Here is a 22,977-nt window from a genome sequence, read left to right as displayed (position 1 = left end):
TAAAGCAGTAAACCTGGTCTCAGTAGTGTGGCTGTCCTGCTGGGGTGGTTAGAAAACCCTTCTTCCCTCTCTCTTGTTCCCTCCTGCTGCTGCTAATTTGCTAGTCAGCCGAGAAGCCTTGCTTGTTGCTCTTGGTACCCAGCACCTTGCTCCCTTCACAGTTTCCAAATTTTCAGTACTTTGGTGACGGTATACTTTCCTCACCACCTTCTAGCTTCAGTGCTCTCAAGCAGGGCCAAAACCAATCAGTTACTGACACGGTCTGTACCTTCCTTTCTTCTGCTTATTCTTTCTGGTGGGCCTTTACTTGGGTTTTGTCCAAAAAGCAGTCCACTGAATTTCATGTCCTGCCTGGAGAATATTTGTGAACTGTTTGCGATAGCCAGACATAACAGTTGTCTGAGATAGATTAGGGCTGACCACTACTTGGCTTGCTCTGGAATTTGGGACCAGATGTTGATGCAAGCAGTGGGAGCCGACGGTGCACATTTTGAGTCATTGCTGGTTGTCCTGGAAGACCTGGAAGTGTCGGCCTCCAAGTCTGGCAGAGCTGGGGGGGCTAGAGAAGGGGTGGCCACTTCCAGCTGTGGTGTACGTGATGGCAGAGCCAGCTGGAGCTAAACGTTTGGGAGACTTCAGTGCCAAGCCTGAGCTCGGCAGGAGGAAACTCACCTTTGGCTGAGGGCTCCGCAAGTCTCATCTTGGCTTTCCTCTGTAGCTAGATGTCCCCCCCACAAAAAAAAAAAAAAAAAAAAAAAAAAAAAAAAAAAGTACACACGAAAAAAGTCCTCCCAAATAAAAAGGAAATATAACTTAAGCCTCTTAAAGCTTGTGATTTAGCTGCCAGGATGTCATGCTTATAGCAAGTAAATAACTAAGCTCTTCTTGATTCCTTTTCTGGCCTGAGAGGGAATGCCTTGATTTAGGTACACGTAGGAAATTATTCTGGCTTTAGGTGCTGCAAGACTTGAGGAACTTTCCAAACACTTAGAAATGAGATAAAAGAATGAGGAACGTTTTTGAGAAAACTGAACAATGGGAAGGGTTCTATTATCAGAAACCTTTTCAGTATTGCCAAGAGGAGATGTGTCAAACCACAGAATAGCTCACCTGTTAACAGCTTCTGGGTAAACTGAACTGACTGTTATTTCTTCCTGCTATCAAAGGTTTATCAAGGAAACCTGTACAGTGAGAGTCCCTTAAGATTTGTCCTATCAGAAACTGTCTGATTCAAAGAAGTGTACTGCAAACAGGGAGATCTTTCCAGTCCTACAAATATTCTGGGCTGTTGCTTTAGCAGCATGTGAAATAACAGAGCATCCAAAGATTCAGCAATTACTTTGTCCAAATAAATTATTTTTACATCGTTCTTATTCTGTTCTGTCCTTTGATCATTAATTTTGCAATGTATGATTATAATCATTGTTTCTCCTTTGATCTGCTTTGCATAGCATTTCAACTAGTACAAACCAAAGAAAAATAACCTTGAAACTTTTGTTGGCCTGAGTATGAACAGCTTCCACCTTTTCTCCCTCCCCCAGGCCCAAAAGCTGCCACGAAGTCACTTAGTTGGCTTTTGAAGCTGATTTTTCCTTTGTGGGTTTTTAATTGTTCATGTACAGCTGTGTTTTCATTTTCCTGTGTTGTTTTTTTTTTTTTTTTTCTTTTCCCCTGGGAACCATCTTTCTTCATTAAACTGAGTTTGATGACCAACTTTTCTGCTATGTTGTGGTTAAAGAGTTGGTGGTGAAGGTTACATTTATTATACTGTCTATAGTTTTGTTCTATTATAGACCTTATAATGCTCATATTCAGGAGAGCACTTTTTGTTTGTTCATTTGTGTGTAAAATATGCTTTATACACCTTTTGAAGCTATCGTTCTCCAGAAGTGGATGAGGAAGGCTTGCAGATCATATTATGATCGAAATTTTGTCACTTGAACAGTAGGAATTTGCTCTTTGAAACAGACATCACTCCTCTTGAAATGGCTGTCCTACCTGTCCCATTCAGACAGAAATTTAATATTTGACTGAAAGATATTCTTAAAGTTGCTTTTGCACTCTTGTTTATTTGGAGATCATGTAGAAGTAGTTGGGATATCTTCAGTTATGACTTCTATCATAGGGACTGACTGATGAATGTATATTTACCTCTGTGAACACACTGATGGGTATTGTTTCCCACATTCCTTTTCTTTCCCACACGCTATTCCTATTTTTATTCTGTTAATCACACTATGCATAAATGTGTGATGTGTTGTGAATGCATTTTGTGTCTACTTTAAAGCTGCCATAGCGCTAGGCTCAGCTATGTTAATGGCCAAATCTTCACCCACAAACATCAAAGACAGTGAATTTATTTGTGTCAAGTGGCTGAGAAGAGGCAGAAAGCAAGGGACAGTATTGAGATGTTCCTTTGGGTGAGTTAATCCAGTCAAAAAAAAAAAAAAGATGAGGCTAACCACTGGCTGAGGATTTTAGTTAGGTACTGCAAAACCTTCCTGCGAGATAGTTGTTGAACTGCCTGGAGGGATCATGCAAATGTAAGGCACTTTTAACATTTAAAGGGACTCAACAGAATTCCTCCCTCTGCCAGGGATGGATGACAAGCTGGTGGGAGTGTTCCCATGCTGCAAAATGTAATCTACTTCTCCTGTGAAGTTCACCTGTAATTTGCAAGAAAGCCTACATGTTTTTGTAATGACACAATCCCTAGTGCAAAAGTGAAGTTCATCATATAGGGATGATGCCACCCTTTGTTTTGAAGAGGATGTTAACATGGAGCAATGTTGCTTTTAACAGTTTTGTACTCCATGTTTTCTACTTCAGCACATCAATACTTTTGTCTAATTGAGTGCCTTTTATTTTAAATGTCCATCAGATGTGTGATTTCACTCCCTGTAAGACTGCGGATCAGTCTGGGAGAAGCCCAAACTGAATGTCAAGCACCATTTAGCATCAGCCAAGGTTGGGTAGTTGAATGCTCCAGAACATCAAACTGTGTAACAGGAGGGCAGCAATAGCGACCAAAACCTAATTTCTGTGATTCTAATTAATTAGGTTGAAGATACCCAAGTATCTGTAGATAATCCCCTAAAATGTTTTCAGAGGAATGTAAACGCCCCTCCTTTCCCCCTTCCTTCTCCCATTTGAATATCCCTGGCAAGCCATTGCTCATACAGTACAGGATTAACATTTAGAGCTCACAGAGTCGGGTATTTTCTTCCACTCTGACTATGATTGTTACTGAATTTTTCATGTGTTCCCAGTCAATTTTAGAAGTAATCACTTAAAAAAAAATAATGGGTTTGATAACCCATTTGATAACGGGTTTAATGTTAATTTTTATATACCACTTATTGTTATATCTGTCTCTTGGGCAATTTTTTAAATTATTTCTGCCTTGCATGTTAGCAAAGATGCAGTGTCTGGGTTATCTCCAAGGCACCATCATCACTTAAAGCAGTTTCTGCCTTGTTTTACTCCTGTACTATCCCAGCAAAGTACTCTGTTTGCTTTTTCAGTTACTCTTATGTCTGGGGAATTAGCCTGTGCAATTTCACCTTGAATTTATCTTGATCTATATGAAGTATAACTGTTGCAGAAAGGAAATACATGAATTTGTCCTTGAACACTTGTGGCAACGTCCACTCATACTTGAACAGTAATCTATGAAAACTGAAGACAAGGCAAAAGGATGATTGGTGCGATGTGTTCAATTAATACCCATGTTATTTTCTCTAAAAGTGAAACCACAAAAAATTGGGGTGTTAAATTTATTAGCATACAGCTATTTCTTATTTGACACCACGTTCCTTAGATGTTCTGATGAGATGATGCCTGATCCGGGTGGTTTATGGTTTCTTACACCCACGCTCTGGTATTGCAATGAATGAATTGTTTTGCTCCATTTTGTTTCGGTTGTTCTGTGGGCTCCTAACTTGCTCTGCTTCTCAGATCTTATCTTCTTAAAATAATTGTCTTTGTAACCTTTGTCCTGTCTCTTACCCTTGTGTGCTTATTTATATGGGAAGTGTATTTTGTATGCTTGACAGGATGAAATCTTCTAACAATGTGTTTTTAAGTCGACACCAGAATTATATTTCTCACCTAAATCTTACGTTTTACTGCCAACAATTATGGCAGTATCTGGTCAGAACGTTGTGTGTTTTTTTTTGGTTTGATGTTGTTTGTTTGATTGCTTGCCTGCTTGTGTTTCCTTTTTTTTAAAAAAGAATTGGTAGCAAACTGTATTAATTCTGCCTCCAAGATTTTTAGTTCCTAAATGAGCTAACACAGGAACGCCTGTCACCTGCAAGCCCTTGAGCTTCATTGGCATGTGACCAATGAGTTTTATCCATACCTTCATGGTTTTTTCTTCCATTTTGCTCATTGCTGTAACTGATATATATTCACCTTGAAGTCTGGCTATGGAGGGCATCTCATAGGTGCTGCCTACAGTCCTCCGTATAGTGTACCAGCAACCTACAGAAAGAGTTGAAGCCGTGTAGAGATTATCTCCCAACAGAGAGATATTACACCATCTTCTCCCGTGACTCTTAAATAAATCTTTTTCTCCCTTCTTCCTTGATGCTTTAATTTTTTCTTCTGCTTTAAATTCTACAATAAGGAACTCACAGGAAACATGCAAGTTAAAAACAAACCCAGAAACTTTTCCAGTTGGAAATGCTCTGCTTGCTAATAAACCACTTTGCTTTTTGGTCTTACAGTTCTCATGTTCTTTTGTGGTTCTCATGTCTTCAGTATTTGAGAACCTCAGATGAATTTATTAATTCATCCGTGTACTGATCTCTGTTCTCTTGTTTAAATAAGCTGCAGTTGACACAGTCAAATAGAGGCAAGTGTTTATATAAATAGATTTGTGCCTCCCTGGTTGAGAGACGGGACGAGTGCCAGCGCTGCCTCTAATGTGGGACAGTGCAGTCGTCAGGGTGCTCTGGCTTATTCTCAGCTGCCTCCAAGCTGATGGAAATAGCAAGTCTTGGAGAGCTTCCAGCCATGCCTCTATGCCTCTTGCCTCGCTGCTCTGCTCTTCAGCCTTGGTACGTGGGGCAACCCCTGGGAGACCAGTGCAAACGGGCCATGGCATTAGACTTCAAATTGGTAGCATTTGTGAGATTTGCCTCTTCATTTTTTTCACTACCTCGTATATATAATCTGCTGTGCAGCCTGGGCTCTTGTTTGTACAGCTGTTTTCGATGAGTTTTCTCAGGGTTTTTTGATGGGTCAGTCTTGTTTATTAGCTCACCCTCCGTTTGGTTCTATAGCATGATATGAGTAAGTTTCTGTGGAAACTGTGATGATGTGCGCTTGCTTGAGGCCTGATCCCAGCATCTCCTCTGCGTGTTGTGCTGCTTATCAACCACTGTAACTAACAACTGAAATAAAAACAACAAACAAACAAACACCAAAAAAAAAATCTAAAAACTTCTATCAGCTCAAATCAAAAATACAAGCAGTTTTTCATAAAGCTCTTAACTACCAATTTCTCTTACCTCATTTTGCTCATGGATTCAAAATCCTGGTGTCCAAGTCTTGCTACTAATAACAACAATACTAATATATAATAGCAATGGCCCTCTCTTACCCATTAGGGAGTAGAGATGTTTTAGGATTGCCAAGATCTTTCGTATGTAATGTCACAGAGAATCAGAGAATGCTGCTATTGTTTCTTTATCTCTGTACTTCATCTGCTGACTTAACACAGTCCACATTGTAACTCATTTGCTAATAAAGAATTTAGCTCATATTACTTTCCATCTGAGATACCACGGCTAGTATAGCAGCCTATCTGTTTTCAGGTTGCTTTGTTCTCTTTTGTTCAAACCCAAAATATCCCGTAGGTTTCTTGGTACAAAATGAGACTGTGATAGAGGCAATATTTTTCCCAAAAAAAGTCATTTCTGATATTTTCATTGAGTCTTTGCACTTAGGTTTTATTAATATTTTTGAGCATGTTTAACTCTTCACCTTTGGCAGTCTAGTGAAGGTGTATTGCGTTGTTTCTCTGGGCAGGCTGTGTACACATTAAAGATGCTCTGGTTGTCTTCCTAGTGTTTCAGTATTTAGTTTGAGGCTTTTTATTCAAATTTCTTGTGATGCACCTAGCAAATTACCTCTTCTATAAAAGTTAAGGAAATAATATGGGAATATATAGCATTGAGAGATTTATGTAATGAAATGTTGGCTTTATTTTCTTCTTTTTCTGTGTATTTATTTTTCATTTCAATTCTTGGGATGCAGAATACATTTAGGAAGCTGAAGCAAGAAGGATATAAAGCTTGATGCAGGAAAGGTTCTTGTTATACATCATAGAAAACATATTAATACCATTTAAGATTACTGCTGTCTGAAGTAGATGAGTCTTCATACCTCTCTTTGAACAACAGTGCTCCTGGAAATGCTCCTGGAAAAATTCCTCTACTGCGTGGCAAGCGTGGAGTCCCACAGTAAAACAGTGCAAATGTATTGAGGCTTGGCGTACTGAAAGGGATGCAACTTTAGATTTTTATTTTTATTTATATTTTTTGGTGGTCCTTTAGGGACCCAGGAGTTGGACTCGATGGTCCTTGTTGGGTCCCTTCCAACTTGGATATTCTGTGATTTAGATCACTGATTTTCTGTGCCCTTTCCATTAAGTGAATGATTTTTAATAATGCCAAATGGGTAAGGTAGTGGACTCGGAAGACAAACAGAAACATGACCAAAGATGTTTTCACACAGAAGTCTCAGAGCACCATACAGAAGCCCAGAGCTCATTGAAATTCTTTCTTAGTGTTAGAGTATTTTGAATTTTACCTTCCCCTGTTGGAAGAAGAAGGGAAGTACCAGTGAGCTGCGTGCCGTGTTAATGTGCTAGGATTATGGAGACACATGCAGACCAGAGCAGTTTCTGATTTATGCTGTCATGCAATGATCCTCTCCAGCTCATTTCCCAGCAGCAGATAGCCAGAGTTCAAAAGCTGGCTAAGCCAGAGCTGGAAAGGGAAATGTCAGAAGATGGGCTTGGGGTTTCTGAGAGGATTTTGAGCCAGTGCTGCTCCACGCTGACAGGTCCATCCGCAGGGCTTCTCTCCTGAGTCAGGAGCAGAGAGTGCAGAAAGTGGCAGGAAGCCAGAATCGAGACTTCTGCCTATTGGCTCCATCCTTTCCTCTCTGCTGTCTGACAAAAGCTCGGTGAATTCCCTTTTTGTCCATAGGTGTTGAGGGGAGACATGCCTGGAGACCTCTAATAAATGGACTGGCAGCCTCCTCGTTTGAGGCCAAACATGCAGAACCAAATTGCTTCTTCCTTCTTACAAGCCACAGATTGCCCTGTTGGCAGCGCACTGAAGGATGCTCGCAGTGCTCTTGCCACACCTAGTATTTTTGCTGAACTTCTCATTCCCCAAATTGGCAAATTCATATCTAAAACACTGTCCCCTGAATTAGCAGAGTTTTGTAACCAAATCCCGTAGTTTTTAGGGAAGCATTATGTAGCTTCCCTTAGGATCACTGAATTTACAAATAAAATACAGTTCTTAGAAGCTATTCATATATACGTGTGTGTGTGTGTGTATATATATGTGTGTGTAACCCTAACCCTAGAATTTCTTTTACAGGCATTTTCCAAGCAAAAATCTCTATGTACATAGCTGTTGTTATTTTTGCTAAGCCACAGAATTTAGTATTTCATTCTTAGTTAATAGGCTAGAAAAATATTTACTTGGAGACATGATTCATTCTGAGTAATGGGATCAAGCTAATTGAGACCAAAGCCAAATAAAGAAGTTTATTTTTTTTAATTTTTTTTTTTTTTTTTTTTAATTAGAATGGTAGAAATTAAAGGTGTGAAATTAAGATAGGGCAGAAGGGAATCTGAGTGTAAGCTGCCCCACCTCGCTAGCAATAGACTTGGTAGCCAATGGCCCATGAAGGGTTGCAGTGGACCACATTCTGCTTACTTTTTAAGTACTTCTTGCAGCTAATTTAATGAGAGACAATTGTCATGGTCACTAGGAAATGGGGCTTTGAGTCCTTGGTGTTACCCATGAGTGTGTGAACTGCTCTTCCACCATCTTAATTTTAAAATGTTGAAGTATCTTCTTCAAAAGCCAACCAAATGTAAGACAGTACAAAGAGGTAACTGTTTCATGCAGGGTTACGGTTATTTTCATTTTTGTTTTAGTGAAAATTGAAAATAAAAGAATGCCAACATGCTTCTTCACAAAGATGTCCCAAAAATCTGCCTGTTCCCTTGTCCAGAGCTGAAGATCCTGGAGACCCTGAGCACCTGAGACAGGCTGAGGAGCGAGCTGGCCCCATGTTGCAGCTCCTAGAGGGGATTTCTTTTTTTCTTGGGCAGCCTGTTGGAGGCTGGATTCTAACACCAAATTGAAAATTGACCTCCCCAGTATCTTCCTGTTAAGCAATTAAGAAGCCAGTTGAAAAAGTAACAGAAGATGGGACAGTTTGCCAAGGCACCTATTCCCAGATGGTCAGGGTAAGCCTTCCTCAAAGTCAGACTCCGTGGAGCACTTCAAATTCCCAAAACCAGCCCATTTTAATGGAAAAAAATATATAGCTTTTATTATAGCATTCTAAGTTATTTCTAGCAACAAGGTTTTGGCCTGGATTTTACAAATTCATTTGTTCTTTGGTGGCTAAAAAGAAAACTTCATGTTTTTTTTTCCCCTAAAGATATTAAGGGGAATTCCTGTTTTAAAGCGAGGCATCTAAAATGTGTGTGCATAGACTGTGGTGACATCTGCTGGAGTAGTGGGAAATGGCAGACTTCAAAATTTGTATTGACAGAGCGATTCAAGCAATGCGGTGCCAAAAATTGTTAATGTTGTGGCATTATCTTGAGCCTGAGCAGTTTACATTTACCCACAAAGGAAACCAGGTGCCTGTATAGCAGGATTTCTGTGGTAATATTTCCAAGAGGACACTTAAGACCTGTATAAATACATGCAGACATAACCCTCTTAATTTGAAAACTATGTATTTTGGTCATGAAAAAAAAGAAAAAAATCTGTAGAGGAGGATAAATCTATGGAAATTCCTTGTAATCAGGGCTGAGTCAAGAAAAGCTGGTATCCTGTGAGGCAGAACAGCTCAGCTGGTCCTGACCACATAACAGACGTACCCAGCTTCCTGTGGTACCCTCTGGAAACTTTTCTTGCAGTTGAAAATGAAAAATTGCCTCCCATTCAGTATACCAGCTGGTGTGGTTTCTGCCTGAGGAGCAGCAGAGGAGCTTCAGTGATGCGATTTGCACGGTGACACATTGCAGGATCTTTTTCTGAAGTGCAATAACAGGTCATTTGTTCTCATTAAAATTAAGCAAAAAATGCTATTAAAAGAAGTAAATCCTGGCTTGAATCCAACAGTATGCAGGGTCCTAAGCTGAGTCAAAGTTGCCAGATTGACAGGCTTCAGAGGAATCATGGAAATAATTCTGTTCCAGTACTTCAGCGTAGTTTTAGTGAACTTGCTGGGATTAGGGAAATTTTTGTCTTGTCAGTTGGTTACGATGGAGCTGGAGATGCAAGGGATATGTATGTTGTGGATGTGGATGAGTTGTTCTTATCCCGTTGTACTGAGTCTGTTAAAACCACCACACCCATCCCCGGAGGTGTTCAAGGCCAGGCTGGATGGGGCTTTGAGCAACCTGGGTCTGCTGGTAGGTGCCCCTGCCCATGACAGGGGAGTTGAAATTGGATGGGCTTTAAGGGCCCTTCCAACCCAAACCTTTCTGTGATTCTATGTTTCTGTGTATCTGTTCTTAGCTACTTGGTTAAAATTATGTTTAACATCCTATCTTCCTCATGTACTTCCCTATGTATCTACATCCTCTACTACTTGCTGAAATTGTGAGATGTTTGAGGGTCTGGCACTGCCTTTTAGATTTATGTTTGAAAAGTGCCCTCGCAGTGATGTTTTCTGAGGCATAAGAACAAAATGAGTGGTGGAAGCATGCACATTGTAAACTGTTCTGCTGATATTTTTAAGTGTGTGTGTATAGACATAGGTCCACATGTTTAGAAAATGTAATTTTCATAAGATCTGGCCCCTTCTTGCCCCCCACTCCCTGTTACCTTGAGGTTGAAGCCTGTTTGCAGCCCAGTCAATGTCAGTGCTGTTCTGTAGCCCTTTTTCCTGCATCTATCATACTCCATTTGGAAACTCTGGTGGGCATCAGTGGAAATTGCCAGTATAGGTCAAGTTAAAAGTTGTTTCACAGCTAAGTCAATTTTGTTAATACAACAACAGTGTGCCAGACAGCTGATTATAATTATGGCTAGAATGAATGAATGACTGAAATATAAAAAATGCGGAGCAAAATATGGTCTCCCCGATGCTTCCCCACCCCATATAGTCTGTATCCTTTTAGGGTAGAGCAAACCTGAAAAAGCTCAGAAACTAAGGTAGGATAAGTTATGAATCTCTCTGTTCCAGCACTTCTGTGCTGTTTGTTATATAAATATATTTGTGCTTCATCATTAATAACGTTAAGAGTTTGACCAAATGTTAACAGTTGTGAAAACTTTAAGAATTCTTCAAAGAAGAAACTTGTGATGATTTTGTTTAATTGTTAATACAGTTGGGTTCTAGAGCTTTTATGAATATAAAATAAAATTAATTTAACTTACCTACTTCTCAGATAAATAGATTTGTCCTAAGCGTGTTAGCTGTATACACAGTAACTTTTTCTAATATGTTTTTTTTTAGGTAGACACCAAAGCAGCAATGAAAATAGGACATGTTAAACCAGATACTTTAGAAGCTGATTATCCCAGGATATCAGGTTCCAGTAAGCTTATAATAAATGTCTTTTTCCTTCTTCTCTCACTCAGGGGCGTGCCTCATTGACAGCTGAGAAAACTCGATTTGCACATGAACATGCTGAAATGAAAAATCTAGAAGATATTGTTAAAGATATAAAACCGTCTGTGTTAATAGGTAATTTCTTTTACTTTAAAGCAATGACCTTATTCTTCCTTTGAAAAAAAACTGGGGACGTGATTTTGTCTGAAGACAAGATCAAGTTCCTCTGAACAGAGTTTACCTTTGTGTTATTTTAGAAAACACTGCGTGCATAATGGACTTCTATTAAGCACTTACACAAATAGTAGCTATCCAAGCATGTAACACTGTTTTCACTCCAAACCATCCATTTTACAGGGGGGATAATCCAAGTTGTTTTAAACATCTAATGCAGAACCTTATCACCTTCCTAAATTACTTGTGATCTGATGTGGACAGTGTAATACAAATGACCTCAAACTTAGACTGAGAAAACAGAGCTAAGCACATGCAAATCTATGTAGCTATGAGCCAGTTGCATCTGAATCTTCTTTTTCTTCATATTGGGGTCCCTTACCATCAGTTCTTTGTAAAAACGAAAACACAGATTTTACAAAGACTTTTATTTTGCAGGATTTTGATCTCAGTAAAGGATTGTTCATCTCGTTGCATTTTGTTTATTATATCTCAGTGACAGTTTCAGGAATAAACAGCAAATACACTTGAATCATTTCTTTATAAAACTTGAAAATTTATCTATCTGCCTAGTAAAATCATTCATGAGATGCTAGAAAATCTGAAATGCCACAGTGAAAATTATGCTACATGTTAAGAGCTACTTTTTTGAGTATGCCTTGACCGTATGGCCCTTGCTTAGTAAAATCAGCTTTTGACAATGGTGATAAATGAAACTTGGCTTAATGTTTTCTCTGCCGCATAAATATAAAAGAAAGATGCTGCATAAATACGTAAGACTACAAGATGGAGACTAAGTAGTCTAGAGAATTTATTTAGGAGCATACAAGTCTGAAGAAACTAGTGGAACTGAAGAACTGAATTTAAAATCAGTGATAGTTATATAGATAAACTTTTATCCACTTAAGTGTACATACTGAAGGAATATTTGCTGTAATGAAACAAGGATGTTTACTGTATGTAATATTTTCATATTTATACCTATGTAGCACTTTCCCTCATGGCTGTATAAGGAAGGATCTTCCAACAGAAACAGCAATGAAAATTAATTCTTTCTTTTTTTCTTTCTTTCTTTTTTTTTTTTTTTTTTTCAGTTTGGGTGACTAGTTATTCAGTATCTTCCCTAGGCAGCAGGAGTCATGGGGAAATATGTTGATACTCCTTTTCTCAATATTTGACTTAACTCTGTCTCAGTAAATCCACCTATATTTCATTGCCTGCAATTGCTTGGGGAAAAGCCTTACCCTAGCTGGATCAAACACAAAGAAATTACTATTTTAATAACAAGGACAGAAAAATATAATTTTTTATGGGCATTTTGTTTTAACTTGAATGTTGTCATTCTTACAAATAGCTGTCCAGAAGCAGTTCTGGAAGACATTAAACATTTGGCAACTGCAGACTTAACCAGAAACAAAGGTGTATAACAGGTCCTTGTATAAGTGAGTCAAAATCATGACTGTTCATTAAACATACAGTGGCCCAGCTGATCTAGCAGAGCTTTTGCTTCTATGCATCCTTGTCTATTCATAGCAAAAAGAAAAAGGAAGTATGGAACAGAAATGTTTGAGCAAGAAATGATTAAACTTTGGGAGAAGTCATAGATTTGCACCAATTGCAAAGTTGCCTTTTTTTTTTTTTTTAATTTCATTTTTTATTTTTAGCCAGGGAATAAGAACAAAGGAGATTTATTTGGATTCAAACCAAATGGGCCTTAGGCATCACTGTGCCCAAGTTAATACCTAAACCAATCCTCGGATTCCCAACTGATGTAGATGAGACAGAAATACAAGGTTACTTGGCATCTCAGAAACACAACACTCCCCCAGCTTTTGGCTGGTGAAACATCCGAGGTTCCAAATGCGATGCACTGGCTGCACTTCTGCCCTGTAGCAGAATCTGACTTAAATGATGTGCTTTCATACCAAAAGACTGTCATTTAGTCCCTGTAAAAAACATTTATAAGTGCAGACAGTATTGGAGAATAGAAAAAGCATTATTTTTAATCTCTTGTGAGATGGCAAGGGCTGCATTTTAAAAGATTGTTGCTATCAGGGAAGCCTTAGACTTGGAACTGGAGTGATTCATCAGTTGAGGCCGGAGATGACAGCATGACCTGCTTGTAGGAAGACTTTTATTTTGTTCTCTTCTTGTCATCAAAAAAAGTTGCAAACCAACACACTGCATTTGAGAGAAAACATTCAGTCTATTGCGTGAGACTAGGAGACAGATGCACCTATCTGCTTGGTTTGGGACTTATCTGCAATTAGGTGATACATTTCTATCATACGTAAAGGGCCTGACAAAACCGAAGTGAGAAATTTGCCCAACAGTACAGGGGTGGATAGGTCCTGTCATATGTTTGGGATAACACTTAAAGTTCACTGTTGCAAAGTACTTTATAGAAAACTTTTTTTCTAACCATAAATGTTAAGAAAGAGGTTGAACTGCATTTTAAACAGGGAGGTGTGCAGTAAAAGAAACTGTTCTTCGGAGTGTGACGTGCATAACTTACCTTGAACTAATTACCTTTGTCTGCTTGTTGTGTGTGTTTTTCTTGTTTAGGAGTTGCTGCAATTGGTGGTGCTTTTACTAAAGAGATTCTTCAGGATATGGCTGCTTTCAACAAACGTCCTATTATTTTTGCTCTCAGCAATCCTACCAGCAAAGCAGAGTGCACTGCTGAGCAGTGCTACAAATACACAGAGGTAACCAAAGATGAATATGTCTGGTACATGTAATAAAAATTAAATCTTAAATTTTAAATGAGAGAAAGATAAAGGGTAAAATAACAAATATTAATAGTGTCTCTGTAGATAAAAAAAAATAGTTAAGTAGCATTTTTTTCAAATCTTACTGAGACAGTTTCACTTAAAAAAAAAAGAATAGGTTTTATCGGTGTAAAGCAAGACTCATTGTATTTATTATAACTGAAGTACCAGTAACTGTCCATCATTAAAGCCTTATGCCTGTTTTTGAACTGTACCATTTAATTAACACATACACAGCAGCATGCTTTTCATTTGAGATTTTATAAATACTCTTTAGGGTAAGAAAATACGTCAGTAAAGGAAATGGAATCTTTAAAACAAATATTAAGAATTGGGGTAATGATTGACTTCTTACAAGGATTTTTTATTACGGAGGCACAGGTGAAAGAGAACTGTGTTTGCTTATTTATTATTGTCATACCTAAGTGCTAGGAAACGCATTATCCTGTAGTTCAGTCTAGAATTTGCCATGTATGATTAGTTGACTATATATATGTTTTATAATGGCTTATGTTAGGATTTCTTGTCCAATATAGGGCAGTTTGAATGACAGTTTCAGTGTTTAAAAGACAAATTTAGCATGCCCATTCCCCACTGAAAAGAACACAATTACAGTGCAGTGGGCTGCATGAAGGGTTGGCTATAACGGGTAACAACATCTGGTAGGCAGAGCAAAGGATACACTGGACCATTTGATCTGTCACCAAAGCATATAATAAGCAGGTCAGGAAAATACTGCAGGACTCCAAACTAAACAGAATATTCTTCTGAAGAGCTGAATAGCAACGGTGATGTATTTTAAAATGCACGTTTTCAGTCCTCTAAAATAGGCATAGATACTTCTGATACAAAGGGCCTCCAGTATTTAACAGTGACATTTATCACTTCAGCAGTGCTAGCATAAATAAAGGCTGGCTTTTCTTCCCCACCTAAATTTACTGCTTAAATTCTAGGGTCCTCCCTAGGTCCTTTGGGCTGGCAGTGCAGAGCCTCTGGGCTGTTATTTCTTCCCTTGATGCTCTGAAGCTGCTGTGCCTGCTTTCAAAATGACTCCTCTCTCCCTGTGTATCAGAAAAGACCTGGGAGAGTCTCCGAATGCGGTGCTGCAGATGAGCCACTTGTGTGGTTCCTCTCCTGTCACCCCTGAACGGCACCAGGTTGTGCTGGCCCCGGCTCGGGTCAGGGTCTTTCTCAACCCAGGTGCAAAGTGAGACTGGAGGCTCGCTGACAGCCCATCTCTCAGTGCTCTGATAGCATCACAGCTCTGACTGAGCGATACCTGGCCTAATGCTCCGGTGAACTAGTTAGAGCAATTAGCAACCTGAGCCTTGTCCTCATTCCCGGGCCACCCCATACTCCTCTGTCCCTGCCTGGCGCCTGTGCAGAGCTGGCCCCGTGCAGCTCCCTCCTGCTCAGCGAGGAGAGGAAAGGAGCCTGGGAACACACCACATTCGTGTTCAGAGGTCCCATGTCAGCTGCAGGTTATGGTATAATATGTATCCATAGAGCTAAGCCCTCTAAATCCCCCAAACAAGCAGGCTTTTCCCTACTGCCCACTGGGCCAGCCTGCGCGTGGTGCCTGGGACCTATGTGGGACAGCAGCACTGCCTGGAACACTTGGCAGTACCCAAAAACCTGCTAGGAAACATGCACAGGTTATCATTATTGGGTGATCACACACCAGTTCCTGAGCTGGTGCCCAAGCGCCATCCAGAGGTGCAGCACTTAGCAGCATTGGTGTTATTTTTGTGTAAGATTTGCTGTTTTGGGGGGAAAAAATTATCCAGTAGCATCAGCCAGCATTACCATGACAATATCATTCCGTTCCATTTTACAGCTCTAGGTGTGTACTTTCTTTCAATGTACACTTCCTTTGACGTGGACACACACAAGGAATAATTGGTGCTGGCCTTCACTTCTTCACTCTCTAAATTGTAGATATAAGCTGTCTTACCTGAATAAGGCAATGTGTACTCTGTGACATCAGGTAGCCACAGAGCATCACCAGTAATCACTAGGATCAGCATCCTGATGCTCTTGAACCATACTCAATCACATAGCTCTAACACTCTCTTAGAAGAGAGATTAAGTAGACGTAAGCCAGCCTCCGTGGTGGCAGATATTTAAAAGGATTAGCAAAATATTTTAACAACATACTCTGAAATAACATTATTTCTTTGGCTTTCTTGTTACAACACAGGGACGTGGTATTTTTGCCAGTGGAAGTCCTTTTGATCCTGTCACTCTTCCAAACGGAAAAACTCTGTATCCTGGACAGGGTAACAATTCCTATGTGTTCCCTGGAGTTGCCCTTGGTGTTATTGCATGCGGACTGAAACATATTGGTGAGGATGTGTTCCTCACAACTGCTGAGGTACCGTAGTAAAAATCATTTACGTTTCTTCATTTAGTAACTTGGTAATAATGATCAAAGAAACAGAAATACCTAAACATTCTCTTTAAAATTGGAAAAACTGTGGGTTTTTTGTTTGTTTGTTTGTTTTTGGGTAAGATCTTTATTTGCAAGGTATATTGTTTCTTTTTAGAGTCTATAAATGTTCCAAAGGTCACCTGATAGAAACTTCACCTTCTGTTGGAAAGGAAGTGAGAGCAGGACTTCAGTGTACAGTTTGCATACACGCGCACATGAGTTTAATTTTAGACTGAAAGGACTCTATTCTGATGTTTGTAGCTTTGGGGTGACTTTTGTCAACTTTGCTTACAGAAGTTATTTTAATTCTTTAAGCTTCTTGCTGGTTTTGAGCAGAGCTGTTGGCATAATTTTCTGTGGAGCTCCTTTACCAACAGCTGGTGAAAGTGCTCCATTGCCTTCTGGTTCTTTGCACCTCAGTTTGACAAAATCATGATGTTATTCTTCCAATTTTCTTTCATATCATTTTCTGCATTGGTTATTCTCTTTCCTCAGGCATTTTTAACTATCTTTTTTTTTTTTTCTTTTTTTTTTTTCTTTTTTTTTTTTTCTGATGTCGTCCTCCTATTGGTCTGTCTTCCTTTATCTCCACTCAGTGGACAAGAGATAAACAGTCAGCAAGCACATTTGGTTCCAGTGATTGTTCAAAATCTGACATCTGCTTTCTTACAGTATTGATAAATTCACGATTGTATCTTCAACACATATGGGAGAAGAATCTAGCATTTTTCATTTAGAATCCCTTCATCAAACAAAATAAATTGCCTGCAGAGTTTGAAATCAAATTCTCTTACACTTTTTCTTTTTTCCCCAAAAAAATCCCCCAAAGCTATAAGTCAATCTTTCTGTAGCTGCTTCACACTTAAGGTTACAGCTTTCTATGCTTCGCTGTGTCCATCACCTTTGCTGGTCATCCAGACTGAACCTTTACCTCTTCTTACTCTGACCTTTTCCTTGTCCCTGACTTCCTGCACTGTCCTGATGTTCCTGTCTCCCTCACTGCCTGTTCTGCTCTTGGATGGCATCAGAGAATGGAGAATACATCAGTAGTGTAGGTACTATACAGAGGAAGCCTATAAGAATGCAATTAGATTAGATAAGAGGTTATTATGGAACAATCAAAAAAAGAGAGAGAAAAGGTTACACCACATTGCAAAAGTGGGAATGTCTGACGCAACTCTTCAAAATCTCTACGGGATATTGCATTCCAGGATTCCTATTCCTTGTGTTCCCCTTCATGGATTTAACGGAAGAAAGTGGTCCTTTACTATCTTCCTGAGGCAATTCGTAGGCAACATGATCCTGTGACTGAGCTTTGGATGTGATATGAAGCTTTCTTAAAAGGCGGGCACTTGCACGCTGCCATAGCTGGATTGCTGAAGTTTTTTGAAAAAACTATGGCATACTATGGCATCCTTTAAAAGTTTGCCAGCAGCTTGCCCTCTATGAGAAAGACATTCACAATTTCCATCTTTAAAATTAGCAAAAGGTCCAGACTGTCTCCACTGGCTTTAACCATCCTAGGAGGGCAGTGATCCATTTTGTAAGTCTTGGGATAATTATATCCTCCCTGTAAGTCCTCCCCTGTAATTTCAGTTGGATATGGTGATCTTCATTTGCTGGTCTAAGCTGCTGTGTTAAACAGCTGTCTTACTTCATTCTAGAAGTTGCTTCATTTAGGTTTGGGTGAAATGGCCTCTATATATAGAAAGCTGATGGACGAAAGGTGACATGACACATCTGTAGGTCAAACTGCAGTTAGGCAGTCTGTGAAGTCACCTAAAATCCATTGTGAAACGTAACTGTCAGAGAAGTAGAATGGTATCAGAAATTTTGAGGACAATTTTAAATTCTCTCTTGAAATGAGTGGCGTCCTCTGGGAAAATCCCTAGTAAAGCTTGACACATAAAAAAATTTTTTCTTGCATAGAAAATATCTGTTGGCACCAAGTTCAGTGGGTGGCTATTTGCAATATGCCTGGAATTAAGGCTGTTCACATCTGTTCTCCCTCATTGTGAGAGGCAGTATGTGACTGGGGCTTGGGTGAGCTCGAGGCAGTTACTGACCTAACAGATTTCAAAGGTTTCTTCCAGAAGAGGTAGCAGAGGCCCTTACCTGAAATTATCACACAAAGCAAAGGCTTTTTTTTTTTTTTTTCCTGGACTTTTTCAGGGAAAAATCAAAACAGTTTCATGTTTTTTTAGGATATTTATTAGTGTTCTCCATTAGAAATGGAATTGCCCAAGAGGTTGAAGAAGTTAAAACACCAAAAAAATGCTATTTAAATGAAGGGACCTTCTCAGTTTGTGGTGGTAGCTTACCTGAAAAACTGAAAAACAAGTGGCCCAGGCTGCGTGCCTGCAACTGCTGTCTTCTTGCTTTGCCATCTCTCCAGTTAGATCTGATAAAAGTCTTGAACAGCTTGTTACAACTACCACAAATTCTACTTTCAGTGTTCTTTCCTTCATGCCAGGTAACACAGAATTTAACTTGGGTTTTGATTGACAAATCTAAGGTACTGTGAGCTGTAATACCTCTTAATTGCAGGTGATTTCTCTGTGATGACAAGGGACATTACCTGTTCTTCTAAGTCCTACCAAACATGACAAGAAGGACAGGGGATAATGAACTAATGAAATATTCTTGGCACATGTGCCCTACAGTTAAATTACTCCAGAAATACTGCTATTTAATCCTTTCATTATAGAAAACATGTCCTCCAAAAGCCAAGATGCCCCACTTGCTTTATACCATTTGTTCAACCTTGGCTGCCTTTCACTGAGATTCTGGAATAAGGCTTAGCTAAATTTCTCTGTTAAAAACTTAAATTTGTTAAACTTTAAATGGTGAACGTGGCCACACTGTGTCAGACCTAAGATCCATACAGCCCAGTAGCAGAAGCTGAGGAAAAGAGCACAAATAAGGGGAAAGGACAGAGTGAGCCTTCTGCTGAAAATGGCTTCTCAACACTGTGTTAAACAGACTTCTGGAGCTGGAAGTTTTATCCCTGCATGGCTTTCTCTCATAAATTAGCCTGATGGCTTTTTGAACATGTTTGTGCATTAGAACATCTTTTGGCAATTAGTAGCACAATTTATTTATGAGTTCTGTGGAAAAAAAAAAAACTTCTCCTTTCATGATTTCCTTCTGTCTGGGGATTTGGCTTTCCTATACTAGTATGAGAATTAATCACCTTCAGTTGTCTTTTATATGTTCTTTCAGTCTTCTCGTGTCTTCCTCCACAAGTCTATAGTACTCCTCCATGTACAAAAACTAACCTTTTGATCATCCTTGTCACTCTTTACACCATTCAGGATTCTACCCTATTCTTGCTTGAAGTAGGTGAAGAGAAAATGCAGACAATTCAAAGTGATGTTACATTGAGAATTTATATGTAGGTTTAATTGCATTTTCTTTTTTTGCCTCTCTTAATTCCAAATGTCGATTCATCCTGTGCACACCTTGTTTTGTCAAAGGGCTGTGCATCGCTTTTAGATAACCTAGTTGCTGTTACAGAAAGCAAAGCCTAGATCTTATGTTATTGTAGCTCCACCTAGTGGATTTTTTTTTCTTTTTTTTCTGTATTTCTCAATATCAGATGTATGTTTGCTCTATTTCTCAACATCAGATTAAAGTGTAAACAAGTAGTTTACCTTCACTAGTTATACTGAATGGGAGTATCTAGTCTCTTGCTGCCCTTGTTACCATTTCCCCTCCAAATGCAAAAACCTTACTGCACCCGCCAGGGTATTGGGTAGGGTACAGAGGGGAGCAGTTCCTCTGTGAACCTGGAGTTACCGCAGTGTTAGCTGCTTAATTCAGACTTTTTACCTGCTTCTGCCAGGAGGACAAGTTGATAATAGCCAGGCACCTCTCATAACTCCCTACATTTCTGGCTCTCAGGTAGTTGTACCTAATGATCAGGCTGGCTGTTAAAAACACTACCCAGGTGGATTAAGCAGTACCTGTATGATTTGCCAAAGCAGAATCATTTCTTTGTGTAAGACTAGATCACCATCTAATAAAGCTACAGCAGTATCTCATTTGAAGTTCAACACATCTGCTTTATTTTCAGGTAATAGCTGAGCAAGTTTCAGAGGAGAATTTACAGGAAGGTCGCCTGTACCCTCCTTTAGTCACAATTCAGCACGTGTCACTGAAAATTGCTGTGAGGGTAAGTTACTTCAGTCTTTTCTGGCTTCTTTTGTTCCCACTCTCTCTATGTAATTGACCATTTAATTAGATCAGCTAACGCATCTCTACACAAGCTCAAGTTGATTTACATCAATCTGGGTCTAGAGTAGCTTCTAAATTAAATTTAAATTCATGCAGGTAACCCCAGGTTTAATCCCAATACACGGAGGAAAGAGATGGAACTATGGCAAGGGTTTGTTTATTGATGTGAAAGTGGAGTGCTGTCTGTAGAGCCCAAACTACTGTCCTCCAGGTGGGCACTGGTCCCCAGGTTGTCCGTCATGAGAGCTGCACAGCTGAAGGCTTTTGGCCCTTCCTAATTATCAGTTGCCTGTTGAGAGAGTAAATCACACCCTTCATCCAGACACCATTTCCATTTGTTCCAGCCCCTGTTCTGGCCTATCAGAAAAACTAACTACAGGGGATGCGTTCTGTTTATAGCTCAGGTTTTCCAGAGGGAAGGAGGATTAATTTGGTTTTTACTGGCAAATGCAGAGAGGATGTGAATAGACTTTCAGTAACTGACCTAAACCTGCAGTTTACCAAGAAATTTGGCTGCCCCAGGGTGAGGAAGCTTTCAAATAACGTACCTATCCCAGTTTATCCCTTCGTCAACCAGCATGTCAACCTTCTTTTCTTTCACAGATGAATGTCCAGATAAAAGACATCTTTCTATTCCTACTAATTCCTACTTTTAAATCCTGTTAAATGTACTCAAATAGTTTATGAGCACTAACTAGGATTTTAATATATCATTTCAGATTGCAGAGGAAGCCTACAGGAATAACACTGCCTCCACCTATCCTCAGCCCAAGGACCTAGAAGCCTTCATCCAGTCTCAGATTTACAGCACTGATTATAACAGCTTCGTGGCTGACTCATATACCTGGCCTGAAGAAGCGATGAAAGTGAAACTGTAAATATTTAATGAAGAACAAACAGATTAGCAGGAGAGAAAAAGCATTAAAATATTCAGAACATTTCTACCTAGTGAGCCTAAGAGTAGTTAATTTTTTAAGATGGAAAAAACTTTTTCTAAATTGTAATATTTGGTTAGAAACTCAGATTAAGAAGTCATATTAATTATACATGAGAAAATAAAAATTAATCTGAGAAATGTATTTGTGTTGTTGTTTTTTTATTGTTATTGCACTTGAAATATCCTACACTATGGTTTTCACAGATCCTTTTGTTATCAAAGTAAGTGGTTGTACCTTCAGTTCAGAGTTGTGTCACAAGTGTCAATAAGAACTTAAGCAGACAAATGGTACAATGGAAAATTAGGAAATACATACAGTGACTGTTTAATCCATTACAGGTCACAATGTAATTTGCACAAATTGTCAAGCAAATTAAAAAAAAAAAAAAAAAAAAAAAAGCATTTAAAGAACAGTAATTTTAGAACATTTTCCACCAAAGAGAAACCTTAGTGGCCACTCCTGTGTGGAGTAATTACAATTTTCTAATGAGACCTGAACAAGCAGAAGTTCACATATGATTAGAATACTTCAATGTTACTTAACAGCAAAACTAAAATCCTATAGATTATCAGATTTCATTCTTCCCCAGCAAGATAACTGCCATTTCAATACATTGCAATGGTTTGGCTTAAAGTTTGTGGAGTTACTTGCACTCCATTTTCTAGACAAAGAGAGAATATCAGCACGTTACAAATAGGCTGCTGTTTGACAAAGTATTTTTCTTACAAATATCACTCAGCTGGCTAGTAGGCTTCCTGTGTATTAAACCTAATGAATTGCTGTTTTATACATACCATATAGACCTCTGAATATTTCAGGCCAATATGTTTTTTAAATACACATATGGGATAAAGTATTATTCTTTGTAACAAACTTCCAAATCATCGAGCTGACGTCTACTAAATGAATAATTATTATGAGTTAAAGCTCCATCATTATGGGGGAAGCAAATGCGTTAATTTTACATTTCTCTCACTAAGTAATGTCTAGCTCAGTTTCTTTGTAAGTTTTTAGAAGTTCATTGATAATTCAGCATATTGACTATATTATCTACCCACTAATTTCAACTGAAGGTATTTTCTTACTGTTCTGTTTTTTTTTTTTTTTTTTTAACACTTTCTAATCTGTCAACCAGTTTTCAAATGATACCCAACCTTTATTTTTCTACAAAGTGATTCCCTCCACAAACCTCAACGGAACTATTCGTGAGCACTCTCATGACCTGCATTATCTGGATTTAAAATTAGCATATCCAGAAATAAAAGTCATGAGTCTTTGGATTTCCTTACAAGGAATCATGACTGGAGTGTACTATCAGCAGTTTCTTCCTTTAGAAAAAAATGAAGAATGCTCATGCTTACAGTAAAGCTTTAGACAGCACTAACTGAATTGTCTGATCATTCTCCTGCACAGACTTTCTGGTCTATGTCAATGTTGCCTTTCAAATTTCCCTCTGATTGAAATCTCATGGATAAGTCCTATTTCTAAATCAGTTTGGTTTGCTGCTTTAAAGGAATTTTTTTTTTTAAGCAGAAACAGGACTGAATGCAAATTCTTTCATTGTTTTTAAGTCCTGACCATGTGGAAACTGCACTGA

The 22,977-nt window shown here is 38.9% G+C and overlaps 1 protein-coding gene across 1 annotated transcript in view; it reads left to right on the top strand.

The window, feature by feature from the left end:
- The window catches only part of ME1 (malic enzyme 1), a 174,680-nt gene extending 153,159 nt beyond the window's left edge, over positions 1 to 21,521 (top strand). The window contains exons 10-14 of the mRNA XM_084285261.1: positions 10,860 to 10,965; positions 13,570 to 13,712; positions 15,976 to 16,149; positions 20,282 to 20,380; positions 21,162 to 21,521. Coding sequence (XP_084141387.1) covers positions 10,860 to 10,965; positions 13,570 to 13,712; positions 15,976 to 16,149; positions 20,282 to 20,380; positions 21,162 to 21,320 — 681 coding nt within the window. The 3' untranslated portion in view covers positions 21,321 to 21,521. The remainder of the gene's footprint in view (positions 1 to 10,859; positions 10,966 to 13,569; positions 13,713 to 15,975; positions 16,150 to 20,281; positions 20,381 to 21,161) is intronic.
- Positions 21,522 to 22,977: the final 1,456 nt, after the last annotated feature.

The sequence above is a fragment of the Netta rufina genome (assembly GCF_964035555.1).
Source record: "Netta rufina genome assembly, chromosome: 3".
Classification (NCBI taxonomy): Eukaryota; Metazoa; Chordata; class Aves; order Anseriformes; family Anatidae; genus Netta; species Netta rufina.
Note: the sequence above shows the minus strand (reverse complement) of the source record. Positions and strands in the feature narration are given on the sequence as shown.